Source organism: Podarcis bocagei (assembly GCF_964188305.1).
Source record: "Podarcis bocagei genome assembly, chromosome: 13".
Lineage (NCBI taxonomy): Eukaryota > Metazoa > Chordata > Lepidosauria > Squamata > Lacertidae > Podarcis > Podarcis bocagei.
In genome coordinates this window covers 44,585,508-44,599,483 of record NC_138138.1, presented here as the reverse complement: position 1 = coordinate 44,599,483, position 13,976 = coordinate 44,585,508, and the positions used below count along the sequence as shown (strand labels likewise).

The 13,976-nt window shown below is 51.0% G+C and overlaps 1 protein-coding gene across 1 annotated transcript; it reads right to left on the bottom strand.

Annotated features, from left to right (window-relative positions):
- Positions 1 to 7,063: 7,063 nt before the first annotated feature.
- On the bottom strand, positions 7,064 to 13,718 carry LOC308572086 (vomeronasal type-2 receptor 26-like; the record flags this gene model as incomplete). Its single annotated transcript, XM_081167946.1, has 4 exons — positions 12,864 to 13,718; positions 12,111 to 12,338; positions 10,964 to 11,090; positions 7,064 to 7,965 (listed from the first exon to the last, which is right to left on the bottom strand). The coding sequence occupies exons 1-4, from the start codon at positions 13,698 to 13,700 to the stop codon at positions 7,064 to 7,066; spliced, it is 2,094 nt and encodes a 697-aa protein (XP_081024072.1). The 5' UTR covers positions 13,701 to 13,718.
- Positions 13,719 to 13,976: the final 258 nt, after the last annotated feature.

The window sequence follows — 13,976 nt, the reverse complement described above, 5'->3', positions numbered from 1 at the left end:
GGGCCAGGACCGCCCCTGGCCTCAGAGGAGATAAAGGCCAGTCAGCCTAGTCCCAGGTTGCAGGAGCAACGTCATTGGAAACCTGCTTCTGCCAGCACCCAGACCTGTTCTTCCAGAGTTCCCGACCACACCTGACTTCTTGCTTTGGACCCCGCTTCGCCCTTTGTGGACTGTCTCCAGACCCTTGACCCAGGACCGGATTCTGACCATGCCTCACAGTAACCTCTCTCCGGGACCAGCAGAGTTTGCTCCCGCCCACTCGCACTCCCCCTTTGCTGGGATGTGTTCGGGAAGAGCCAGAAGCCATGGCTGACCAGGCAGCTGCGTTGGTGGCATTGGCCCAGGAGAACCAGGCCTTGACTCACACCGTTCAGCAGCTAAGCAATGCGGTTACAGTGCTTCAGCAGCGGTTGGATGCCTTACCGGCTCCTGGGGCCGATGCCCCCGCTTCTGGCAAGTACCCAGTGGCTCTGCCAGAGAAATTTGATGGGACCCCGGCCAGCTTTCCCATGTTCCTCGCCCAGGCCAAGCTGTATATTCAGGGGTGAGCCCGGAATTTTTCTGACAATCGCATCAAGGTGCACTTCTTGATCAGTTTGTTAAAGGACCAGGCAGCCAAGTGGGCTTTCCCACTGCTCCAGCAAGACTTTCCTTTGCTAACAGACTATATGGGGTTTTGTAACCACTTGGAGACTGCGTTTGGCAACCCTCTGAGGGGGAGCCAAGCCAATCGGGCGATTCGTTGGTTGAGACAGGACAAGTCCACAGCCACCGCCTACGCCACAGAATTTTGGCTGTTGGCACAGGACTTGTCTTGGAATGACTCTGCACTTCAGCACCAGTATCTTGAGGGACTGTCGGACAAGATATTCGACCAGCTGGCCACAATGGATTGCCCCACCACGCTGGACGCCCTCATTCAGCGGAGCCTGCAGATAGACAACCAGTTGGAGGACCGTCGCCAGGCCCGGGACTCCCAGCTCCTGGCTCCAGTCCTTTCCAGCAGGTCCACGGCCACAGCCGAGTTGCCGGACGAGCCAATGCAGCTCGGGGAACGTGACCTCGCATCTCCCCCTTGGAGAAGACGCGGCGTCTGGAGGGGAACCTGTGTCTTTACTGCGGTGGGAGTGGACATTACGCCCGATCCTGTCCCAAGAAGATGCCGGCCACAGGGAAACCGCCAACCCCGGTAGCTGAAGGCCCTGGATACCTGGGGTCCCAAACCATGCAAGAGGGGCCCTCACCAGTGGAATTGCGACACCTCATGGTTCCGGTGCACCTATACCCCCCTGGCAGGCCCTGGATTCTCACCCATGCTCTGGTGGATTCAGGGGCAACCCCCTCGTATATGGACTCTGCCTTTGCCACCCATCATCAGGTGCCACTGCAGGATAAGTCGGAACCGGTATAGGTGGAGGCAATTGACGGGCGGCTCCTGCGCTCGGGCGCCGTTACTCAGGAGTCACAGCCCTTGGTTCTGTGTCACCAGCAGCACCGGGAGGTGCGAATTTTGGACATTGCTACCATGCCCCGGTTTCCCCTGGTGCTCGGGATGGACTGGCTGGAGTCTCACAATGTTCAGATTGACTGGGTCAATCGGACTGTGTGCTTCCCAGACCCGTGTCCCCATGCTCGGTCCTATAAGCTAGCAGCCGCCCTCACTGAGGAGGCTGCATCAACATTCCCTGCTGTTTACCAGGACTACCAAGACGTGTTCGAGCAACGGGGGCCAGATCAGCTGCCACCTCATCGGTCTTTCGACTGCAGCATAGAGCTCCAGCCTGGGGTGCCCCTGCCTGCGAGTCGCTTATACTCTCTTATGGAGCCGGAGCGTGAAGCTTTGCAGGACTTCCTTTGCAAGAACCTGGAGCGTGGGTTCATTTGGCCTTCCACCTCGCCCACCGCTGCTCCAATGCTCTTTGTTAAGAAGAAGTGTGGGGAGCTTCATCTTTGCCATGACTACCGGGCCCTGAACAAGATTACTATCCCAGACTTGCCCTTTATCTCGGAGTTGCTGGAGCGGGTGCAATGGGCGCAGGTGTTCACCAAGCTAGACCTCCGGGGGGCCTACAATTTAATTTGGATCCGAGCCGGGGATGAGTAGAAGACAGCATTCGGGACCCGGTATGGGCAGTTTGAATACCTGGTAATGCCCTTCGGATTATGCAACGCGCCGGCTGTGTTCCAACGGTACATCAACCATGTCTTCCAGGACTTGCTAGACAAGTACGTGGTGGTGTACTTAGATGACATTCTGATTTTCTCCCGTGACCCGGCTCGCCATGAGGGTCATGTCTGAACCGTGCTGCAATGCTTGCGGGAGTATGCAAAGCTCAGCAAGTGCGAGTTCCATCAGTGGTCAGTGGACTTCCTTGGTCACTGACTCTCTCCAGATGGGGTGCAGATGGATCCTGGGAAGGTGGCAGCGGTTCAGTAATGGGTGGCACCTCAGAACCGCAAGGACCTACAGCGATTCCTGGGGTTCGCCAACTATTATCGGACCTTCATTGCAGATTATGCTCATTGCACCACCCCGTTGACCCGGCTGCTGTGCCCCAAGACGTCATTTTCCTGGGACAAGGAGGCAGAGGAGGCGTTTCAGGGGTTGAAAGCCTGTTTCCAGAGGGTGCCGATCTTGCAACATCCTGATCCCTCTCGACCCTTTGTGGTAGAGACTGACACCTCCAGCACGGCTCTCGGTGCCGTCTTGTCCCAGCAGCACAGACCTGATGTGTCACTGTTACCCTGCGCCTTCTATTCCTGCCAGCTTCTTCCGGCAGAGTGTAACTATACCGTGTGGGAGCGGGAACTACTGGCCATCAAGGTGGCCTTTGAGGTCTGGCGCCACCATCTTGAGGGGGCACGACACCCGGTGGAGGTGAGAACTGACCACCGGAACCTGGAGTACCTCCAGACCACCCGCAAGCTGAACCAAAGGCAGATCCGGTGGGCGTTGTTCTTCTCCCGGTTCCAGTTCCGGATCCACTACATCCCTAGCTCCCAAAACCAGAAGGCGGATGCCCTGTCCCGGAAACCCGAAGACATCGCAGACACGGTACAGCAAGCAGTACCAACCACGATCCTACCACTGCCACTCAGGAGGCTGAGCCACTGCAGGCTTGGGTGCGGAAACAGCAGCAGGTCGATGCTTGGGCTCAAGAACGACTCCGGGAACTGGCCGAAGGGACATGCCCTCAGAATCCGGGGCTGGTCTTGCACCAGGGCCTACTGCTGCACCATGGTCGCCTGTACATCCCGCCAGGGCCACTGCGGGCTGAGGCCCTCCGGATGACCCACGATGCCCCAGCAGCAGGTCACTTTGGGTGGTATCAGACAACCCATCTGATAAGCCGCGAGTTTTGGTGGCACCGCCTGAAGGTTGATGTGGCTCGCTACGTCGCTGGTTGTGATGTCTTCCGGCGGGCCAAGGGCCCTACTGGGTAACCCCCCCAGCCTACTTCAGCCATTACCAGTCCCTCCACATTCTTGGCACACGGTTTCGCTGGACTTTGTGGTGGAATTACCCCCGTCTCGTGGCTGTACCTGCCTCCTGGTTTTCTCCGACCATTTCACTAAGATGGTGCACTGTGCCCCCTTCCCATCTGTACCCACAGCTAAGGAAACCGTTCAGCTATACCTTCAGCATGTCTTCCGCCTGCATGGCCTACCTGAGCGTGTGGCGTCTGACCGGGGCGTTCAGTTCACATCCCATTTCTGGCGAGCAATTCACCAGACCCTTGGGACAGAGGCCTGTCTATCGTCAGCGTACCACCCACAGACCGATGGCCAGACGGAATGGGCAAACGCAGTGCTGGAGCAGTACCTCCGGTGTTACTGCAGCTACCAGCAGGATGACTGGGTCGACCACCTAGCATTGGCGGAGTTCGCTTACAACAACGCAGTGAATGCGTCCACTCAGCAGACCCCGTTCCAGGCCAGTTACGGTTACCATCTGCGGTTGTTCCCAGATGTGCTGCCGGCATCCCCAGTCCCTGTGGTGACAGAGTGGCTTCAGGAGCTCCAGTCTCAGCAACAACTATTGATGGAGCAACTGCGCCAGGCGAAGGAGGCATACAAGGCCCAGGCCGACTGCCACCGCCAGGTGGGGCCTGAACTCCATGTCGGTGACCTGGTATGGCTCTCTACTCGCCACCTCCACCCCTCCCGGCCTTGGCGGAAGCTTCACCAGCCCGTTTCCCATCGTGGACCAGGTCACACCTGTGGCATTCCGTCTCCAGTTGCCTGCAACCCTGAAGGTTCACCCGGTATTCCACAGGTCCCTTCTGAGTCCGGTGGCCCGGTCTGAAGAGTTCCACCCAAACCGTCCCTGACTGCAGCCAGTTTTGGTTCAGGAGGAGCCCGAATACGAGGTAGAATGCATTCTGGACTCCCGATAGCACAGGGGAAAGCTGCAGTATCTCATAGACTGGAAGGGGTATGGACCTGAGGACCGTTCCTGGGAACCAGCAGCCAACGTCCACGCGCCTGCCTGCCTCCATGATTTCCATGTGGCGTACCACAGCAAGCCGGGTCGGGACCCTTGGTTGGGGGGCAGCCTGGGAGGGGGGATGGTGTGATGGTCTGGAAATCTGATTCAGAAGCTGAATCTGAGGAGTCCCAGCCTGCACAGGAGTCCCCGCCTCCAGGGCCGGCTGAACTGGGGCAGGGGCTTGAGTCTGAAGGGCCTGCACCTGTGCCGGATCCTCAGGAGCAGACACCAGATGCATCCACTCTGGCTCTGGAGGTGATTGAGGATCCATTGCCTGCAGGTGCGACTCTCCCAGCCCTGTCAGGGGATGGTGAAGCTGCCCCTGGGTCCAGTAACCCTCCAGCCTCTCCTGAGCTGCAGAGGCTCAGGGCAGAGAGGCGGAGGGAACTGGGTTCTCTCAGGAGGAGTGCTCGCCTTAAGGCCAGGAGAGGCGGGTCACTTGTGGGCCAGGACCACCCCTGGCCTCAGAGGAAATAAAGGCCAGTGAGCCCAGTCCCAGGTTGCGGGAGCAACATCATTGGAAACCTGCTTCTGCCAGCACCCAGACCTGTTCTTCCAGAGTTCCCGACCATGCCCGGCTTCTTGCTTCGGACCCCGCTTCGCCCTTTGTGGACTGTCTCCAGAGCCTTGACCCAGGACCAGACTCTGACCACGCCTCACGGTAACCTCCCCCCGGGACCAGCACATTACCACATGTACTTATCCCAGGTCAGACAGGAAGACCAGCAAACCCTTTGAGCTGGTTCATGCAGATTTGTGTGGTCCCATGCAGGTAGCTTCTTTAAGTGGATCAAAGTACATTCTTCTGATCATTGATGATTTTTCAAAGAACACGTGGCTGTTTACAATTTGACACAAGAGTGAAGCAGCTGCACTGATTAGGGATTGGATCACAGCAGTAGAGCTGCATTTTTCCACTAGGGTTGTTTCATTTCAGAGTGATCATGGAGCGGAATTCACTGGTTCTGCGCTGCAGAATTTCTTCCGACAGAAGGGAATCAGCCACAGGCTAACAGCAGCACACAGTCCCCAACAGAATGGTGTTGCAGAGCGTAAAAATAGAACGCTGCAGGAAGCCGCTAATGCCATGCTTTATGACTCTGGTCTCCCACAGTGTTTTTGGACAGAGAGGTATAAAACCGTGTGCTACATACAGAATAGAGTGTACAATTCAAGTGTAGGGGGCATGCCTTATTTTCTGCTGCACGGTAAGAAGCCCACAGTAGATTTCTTTTGTGTGTTTGACTGTGAAGCTTAGGTCCTCATCCCAAAGGCCAATCACAGAAAGGGTGAACCAAGGTCCAAGAAGATGATCTTTGTAAGCTATGAGCTGGGTTCCAAGGTGTGGCGTTTTGCATATCCCAGTGGCAATCAGTCTCGGCTGCTTATTAGCGGAAGTGCTGAGTTCTGTGAGCAAAATGGGTGGAAACACGTGCATGGGAACCCAGATGTTCTTTCAGAGCAGTTTGACTCAGATGAGGAAGAAGAGGAGGAGGAAGCTGAATCTGTTGCTGGGGAGCAGAGTCCGCAACCACAGAGTTCAGAACAGGAGTCCCCAAGGGAGAGACTCAGAACCCCTCCAAAGGGAAGTCCCAAGACCCCTCCACAGTTCTGTCAAGTTTGAGCCGTCCTCGCCTACAGGTCCAGTTGTGAGACACAAAAGGCGCAGCAGGTCAGAGGGGGAGGTCTCTGACACAGGGGATGGTTTGGCTGGCCCCAGTGAGTCAGAGGGGGGGCCCAGAGTTTGTGCTGAGGAGATCAGCGAGGTCAACCAAGGGGAAGCCACCTGACAGGTATGAAGCCACTAGTGTGTGGGTTGGTGTGGCTAGGTGTGAACCTGAATCCTTTGAGGATGTTCAGAAGTTGCCTCAGGAAGAAGCCAGCAAATGGCATGAGGCGATGCAGAAGGAGATGAACTCAATGGCGTCTCTAGGTGTGTTCTCCCTCACACATTTGCCGGCTGGCAAACAGGCTGTTTGCTGCAGATGGGTTTATCGCCTTAAACCCACAGAGTCAGGAGAACAAGAGTACAAGGCAAGAGGTTTCATGCAGAGGAAAGGAGTCCATTTCACGGAAGTGTATTCTCCGACTTCCAGAAGTGAAACTCTGCGCATGCTCTTAGCTGTTGCTGCACAAAGAGGTTGGAAGGTGAACCATTTTGATGTGGATGTCGCCTACTTGAACTCAGAATGAATACTTGAAAATCAATAAATACTTGAAAATTCCATGGCCTGCAATAGTAGAGTTTCACAGATCTCATTATGCTGAAAGCTGTGAGACAAGTTTTATCACTGAGAATTAAGGCTAGATACAGATTTGCTTACATGTATATTTTGACAAGAATTGCTCTGAGTCTTCTTGTCAACGCATGCTACAAGAGAATAATGTATGTGGAAATGTATGATTGTTTACTTCAAAGCAAATAAGTCAATTTTACAAATGTATTTTCAACTGTGGGAATTTGGACTCTAGAAAAAATTATAAAAGGGAGCAGCTGAACTTATATTTCCAATTGTTCTACTGTAAACACAGATAAAAACACAAAATACAGCAGATTACAGGTTTATCATTTCTTTAATTTTTCTTCCTTATTAGCTGTTCTTTATTGTTCAGCTCAGGCCTCAGAATGATTATATAACATTTGGGGAAGAAGATGCAACCCAGCAACCCACCACCGGAGGCTAAGATGGAGAAGATCTCCACAGCTACCATATATTTTCCCTTGGTGCTCAGGTAGGAGGGAATAAAGGACAGCCAAACACTGCAGAAGACCAACATGCTGAAAGTGATAAACTTGGCTTCGTTGAAACTGTCTGGTAACTTCCTGGCAAGGAAAGCCACAGCAAAACTTACAGTGGCCAGGCAGCTCATGTAGATGAGGACACAGTAAAACATTGTCACATGCCCTTCATTACATTCTAATATAATTTCTTCTGTCATTGAGTGCATGTCCACATCTGGGTATGGGGGAGAGGTTGCCAGCCACACAGTGCATATCCCTACTTGAACTATGGAACAGGAAAGGAGAATGGAGTGGCCTAGTTCTTTCCCCACCCATTTCCTCATCCTGGATTCTGGTTTTGTAGCCATGAAGGCCAAAACCACCATGAAGGTTTTTGCCAGGACACAAGAAACAGCGGTTGAGAAGATGATACCAAAAGCTGGTTGCCGGAGGAGGCATGTCACCTTCTCAGGTCGGCCAATGAAGAGCAAAGCACAAAGGAAGCAGAGCAGGAGAGAGATGAGGAGAGCGTAGGTGAGGTTTCGGTTGTTTGCAATGGCAATGGGTGTGTCATGGTGCTTCATAAATGTACCTAGTACCAGAACTGTGATCAGGGAAAGGAAAAGAGAGAAGCAGGCTAAACTGATGCCCAAAGGTTCTTCATAAGACAAGAAGCTGATATCCTTGGGTAGACAGGCATCACGGTTCCGGCTTGGATAGTCTTTGTCTGGGCATTTATTACAGTCATTCATATCTGGGGGGAAACAAATATATTAGGTCACAGATTTCAGTTTGCTGAAATGTTTACTTTCTGTCTGAGAAGAAAAGAGCTCTGTTTAGATCCAAGTACATGTTTAGTACAGTCTTATGCAATGCAATGTGGTAATGTTGCAATCTAACCTTTCTCTGTGTCATGGATATGCCACTAAAGCACATGAGACCGTGAGGGGAAAAGTACAGTGGTACCTTGGGTTACATACGCTTCAGGTAAAATATGCTTCAGGTTACAAACTCCGCTAACCCAGAAATAATACCTCGGGTTACGAACTTTGCTTCAGGATGAGAACAGAAATCGCGTGGCGGCGCAGCGGCAGCACGAGGCCCCATTAGCTAAAGTGGTGCTTCAGGTTAAGAACAGTTTCAGGATAAGAACGGATCTCCGGAATGAATTAAGTACTTAACCTGAGGTACCACTGTAGTCCAAAATGTTTAATTCTGCGCAGAAGGTTCAACTGGGAATAATTAACCTAACTAACCTGAAACAACTAAACGTCGTACAAAGAGTTCGAAACAGTTTTATACGTTTGGCACAAATTCCACACATTCCATTATGTTTAAATTTCCTATCCAATTGAAACGCTTTGTTTCCCTCACCACATTTCCTCTTAAGGCACTTTGTTGTCTCCTTATGATTGGTCCAAATTACAAACAGTGTGAGCATGCATACTGACTCCCAGTTTAAATAAAGGAGCTTCCTCGTGGTCTGCTAAAATTCTATTGCAGGATTAGTTTCCACTTCAGTATTTTATTTCACTCTAGTTACCGTGAATAGTCTGACCACAGTCCAAGCATGCTCAGTATGTCAAAACCGTATATGGTATAATTATCTGTATTTAATTACTGCCGTATTCTTGAATGTAATTGGTTCAGAGGTATGTTGTCCTGTAAGTGCCACAGCCAGTGCCATTGCCATCTGAATGTTTATTCACATTAGCCAGGGTGCAGCCTGTGTAAGTCAGAAGGAGTGCCACAGCCCCCTCTAGATATGCTCAGGACCAGTGGCGTAGCGTGGGGGGTGCCAGGGGTGCCGGCCGCACCGGGCGCAACATCTGGGGGGGGGGGCGCGAGTCCAGAGGGAAGGGACAAGTTCCTTCCTCCGCCGGGCTCCCCGCCGCCACCGCCAGCCTTGTGCCCTAGCGCGCGCCCCCCGCCACCGCTGCAGCTGCGCTCCACTCACTGCTCATAGGAGGAGCAGCCGCTGCAGCAGCGCCGACGCCGCCACCGACGCCTGGCCGGGCATGGGCAGCCTTCGCACCCCGCTGCCGCCGCCATCCCCTCGGCCCAGCCACAGGCGGCGGCTGCTTCTGCCGACTGGGAAGGAGGAGAGCTCCGAGGGGCCTCGCCGTGCCCTGCGCTCCCCAAAACCCTCCGAGAGGAAGCCGGCGGGCGGGCGAGGGTCTCCCGGCAGAAGGGGGCGCCGCTGGCTCTGGCTCTCAGCGCAAATCTCAGCCGCGGTTGGGGGGGGCGAGGACGGAGCACGGCTGGAAGCCCCTGGCCCCGGCCGGGAGGAGGAGAGGCGCTCGCCAAGCCCGGATCTGGAGCTCCACCTACAGCCCAAGGAGAGGAGGGGGCGGGGAGGCGCCCGAGGGGAGGGGGCTTCGGTTGCCTCAGCCCGCGGGGGCTCCGCAAATAATAAATTTAACAAATTCCTGCTGAGCCTTTGGGGGGGTCCTTGGCTCCTTCGCTCGCCCCCAGCCCCAGTGGCGTAGCGTGGGGGTGCAGGGGGGCCGGGCGCAACATCTGGGGGGGCGTGTTCGCACTTGAGTGCTAAAATCCACGGGTTAGGGGGCGCAAATTACTTGCCTTGCCCCGGGTGCTGACAACCCACGCTACGCCACTGCTCAGGACCCAAGGTAGAAATGTGCAAAGAGAAAGGCATGCTTGGCCAATCCACATCATGATCAACTCTGATCTGAAAACCAATATCCCCACTGTGGAAGGACATGTGGATCCAGAATTTGCCTCCACAGTCACTTATGGACTCATTGTGAAAACTTTGCTTATGGAAGACAATCTTACTCGGCTATGAGTAATTGAAGAAGCAGAAGTGGGATCATTTTTAAGGGTGCTCCTGGTTGTGGTCAGGCCCCCAACCCGGTCCCCCCAGCGTGGGCGGAGCAACGCCATCATGCCAGGATGGCACCACGATCACCCCAGCTTTTTGGCCAATCATTTTTCTGTGGGGGGATATAAAAACTGCAGCGTGAGGTGTGTCAGGAACCTGCTTCACACTGCTGAACACCCACCCACCCTCCCTTTATTTTATGTGTCCTCTGCCCTTGCTTTGTCTTTGGCTGGTCACCTGTCTTGGGCCCGGGGCCAGGTAGGAATGTTTCCATTTGGCAGATTGGCAATGGCCACTTGGCTTTCGCCTACCTCTTAGCAATCGTCACAACTTTGTAAGGTTTGGCGGTTAGGCATTGGCTCATTGATTTGTGGGGGAGGGGAAGTCAGCCATCTCCTCCCCCTCCATTGACCAAGAGTATTCCATTAAAGGATTCCAGGGCCAATACCACTCACATTTAGTTGTGGCCTAAAATTTTGCCCAATAACCTTAAATAAAGATTCTGTGTCAGTGTGAATTTTATTCTAACAAGGAGCTGGTTTGGGGGTCTTGCCATGTCAGAAGAAGAAGAAGAAGAAGAAGAAGAAGAAGAAGGAGGAGGAGGAGGAGGAGGAGGAGGAGGAGGAGGAGGAGGAGAAGAAGGAGGAGAAGAAGGAGGAGAAGAAGAAGAAGAAGAAGAAGAAGAAGAAGAGGTGCTCTGGACCACATACCATCCAACTACTCTGAATGCATGGTCATTCTCATTTGATTAGCATATTTAGACTATCTGAAAGGCAATGATCACAAAGAGGCAGGATCACACATACAGTGGATTATCTCTTTGGAAAAGTAAACTCAGCCATCCTTACAACACCTTTCGATTATTAGTGCTGAGTCTGAATGTATTTAATCTATTTATTTCTCCTACCATCCTGGATTGCAATCTTTCCCTCTGCACATGGGATGCAATCGTAGCAGCAAGGTGGCTGTCCCTCCTTCACTTTCTTGCTGGATCCTGGAAGGCATCTCTCAGTACAGACAGAAAGAGGCCGAGTCTATTCCGTAAATGAAAGAGCAGAAGGGTCAGCAAGAGAACAATGAGTTTGGAAATCTTCATGTTCCGGGGCCCCACTCTATGTTACTAAGCTGAGTCAGCATTTCAGCAATATATAAAATGGTTTGTTTTTTTAGTACAGTGGTACCTCGGGTTACATACACTTTAGGTTACATACGCTTCAGGTTACAGACTCCGCTACCCAGAAATAGTGCTTCAGGTTAAGTACTTTGCTTCAGGATGAGAACAGAAATTGTGCTCCGGTGGCGCCGCAGCAGCGGGAGGACACATTAGCTAAAGTGGTGCTTCAGGTTAAGAACAGTTTCAGGTTACGAACGGACCTCCGGAACGAATTAAGTACTTAACCTGAGGTACCACTGTATTGGTAATGTTTGAAGTGATGTCATACTCCCTCTATTGTTCTGGGATGTGTAGGTGTTGTGATTACATAGCAGTTCCCCACTTTTTAGCAAGAAAGGCAAAATCTTGGGGCTTATCCTCTTTTCCTCAGTTAAAAACCAGTATTTTATAATTGTTAAGAAATATTTATAAAATATTTGTAAATATAATAAAATAAAATATTTGCCTTTATTCCTTGAGTGACTTCTAAGAGTAACCTTTTGGCTCTTAATCTGGTACTTGGATGAAGAAGAAGTGTTTGGATTGGACATCCCACTTTATCACTACCCTAAGGAGACTCAAAGCGGCTAACATTCTCCTTTCCCTTCCTCCCCCACAACAAACACTCTGTGAGGTGAGTGAGGCTGAGAGACTTCAGAGAAGTGTGACTGGCCCAAGGTCACCCAGCAGCTGCATGTGAAGGAGCAGAGACGGGAACCCGGTTCACCAGATTACGAATCTACTGCTCTTAGCCACTACACCACACTGGCTCTCTGTATGCATTGGTCATGTTCTACACAGGAACATGCAGTTTAAAAAACAGTGAGTAGACATGCAGGTGAATGATCATTGCTTAGGCAATACTGAATTTCTTTGGAATTATCTGATAATGTGGTCCAACCTGATTAAACCAACTGTGCCATGTTATGGCATCTTCATCAAGGATGAATGATTGGTCTCCAGAAGTCTGCGGATCTATCCTCCCAACGCTCACTCTGTGCAAACATTGGTTGGAGAATATTATCCAATTGACAATATCTAAGTTAGATACCACCTCTCCATTCCGGTTGATGAAGACCACATCTCCGGCCGTATTGTTAAATGAGATGCTTCTCAGAAAGTGATGGAGCTAGATAGAAAACAGAAAAGGCAATTGTTTCGAAAAGGCTTCAGTCTAATGCAGGGTAGAGCATTTTTTTTTCTTCCTGTAGGAAAAAACGACAGAAATTGGTGGGGGTGATTCAGTCAAGTGTCAGTAGATTCAGGTCAAAGAATGGAGAGAACACCAATTTTCTCTTTCCCACACCCCTCTCTCTCCCTCTCCCCCTTTTTTACAACCTTTCTTTATCTCCCCCACCCCCACCTCTTTTCCTCTGTCCCTCTTCATCTCAGGAGACACCACAGTGGTGTATGATCACATGATCTGAGGGAGGACTTGGAGCATATGGGATAGAGATAATGCTGAACATCTCTCTCAACCATTACTGCCACTTCTTGTCTTTGAATGCAGTAACATATCAGTGGTCTGCAAACTTCTTTCATAGAAGCACTATTTCATGTCTGAGATGAAGGAGCAAGTTGACAACACTTTGGAAACCAATCCCTTGTGGGGGAATAACAGGCCTCTTCAAGTTGAGAATGTTTAGCCTATTACCTGCCAAAACTGTGGATTCTGATTCTTCCCTCTCCATCCGTATGCCATTCCTCTGTGCCTGAGTCTGGATGTGGACATGGCATGTAAAGCATGGGCCAAGGCGTAGACAGCATTGTGGATACTGTAACTGTGGCCTGTCATGCTCATTTCAAAAAATGATCCAGGAAGGTTCTCCAGCTTCTCTTCTCCTGTGCAAATATTCCCCTCCACCTTGTCTGAAGTCATATCTGGGAATACACATCCAAAGGCCTGTTGCCAGAAGTCCCTGATAAAACCGTCCGCATCTGTGCTGGAAGGGTTTCTGTGAACAACATACTGATGAAATCCTGGTGGGTTTCTGAAGTGAATTTCAAAGGATATAGCACCATTGAATATTCCTGCATCCCAGTTCCTTTGAATGACAAATGAAGTGAACTCAACATGGGCAGTTGTTATCCATACTTTACTTTTTATATTGTATGTCATGTCATCATGTTCTGATAGGTATGGAAGCCATCTAAAAGTTGCCATGGAATAAGATTCTCCATGGGCAACTATTACATTAGCTGTGCTGCTAAAAATTTTATGGTTTATACTTGTCCCCTGTTGTAGCATGCCATCAATTTCAGAAATAAAACTTAAACTGGGGACTCTTTCCAGGAATGCAAAGCAGACACCACTCTTGGTAAATATTGGGGAAATGGTTTGCACAAATCTTTCTCCATTGTCATTGTCTGTTGCAATGACTCCAATCCACGTCCACCTGAAATGCAGAAGCAAAGAGAGAATTCCCTGATACTGAAGAGCTTCTGAGGCTGCCATCTGGTAGAAGGGAATCCCTGGGCTTTTATCATTCATCACCGGAGCAGAGCCATAAATGAGCTAAAAGTAAGTGGAGGAAGAGAAGAGACAAAGTAGATTCCTTTCACAGTATTTATATACATTATGAGGTGAACCCTGTTAGTCTAATACACCCTTTGCTAATGTTTCAGGGTTTGTTTGCCTCTCTCTTAGTTTTACAAAAGATGGGCCGAAAACTGGGATCATCTCCCTTTTCTCATTTTTAAACCTTTAATTTGATGACTGGAAAGGGAACTGTGTCTGTTTTATATTATTTTTAGAAATCTTTTTAAC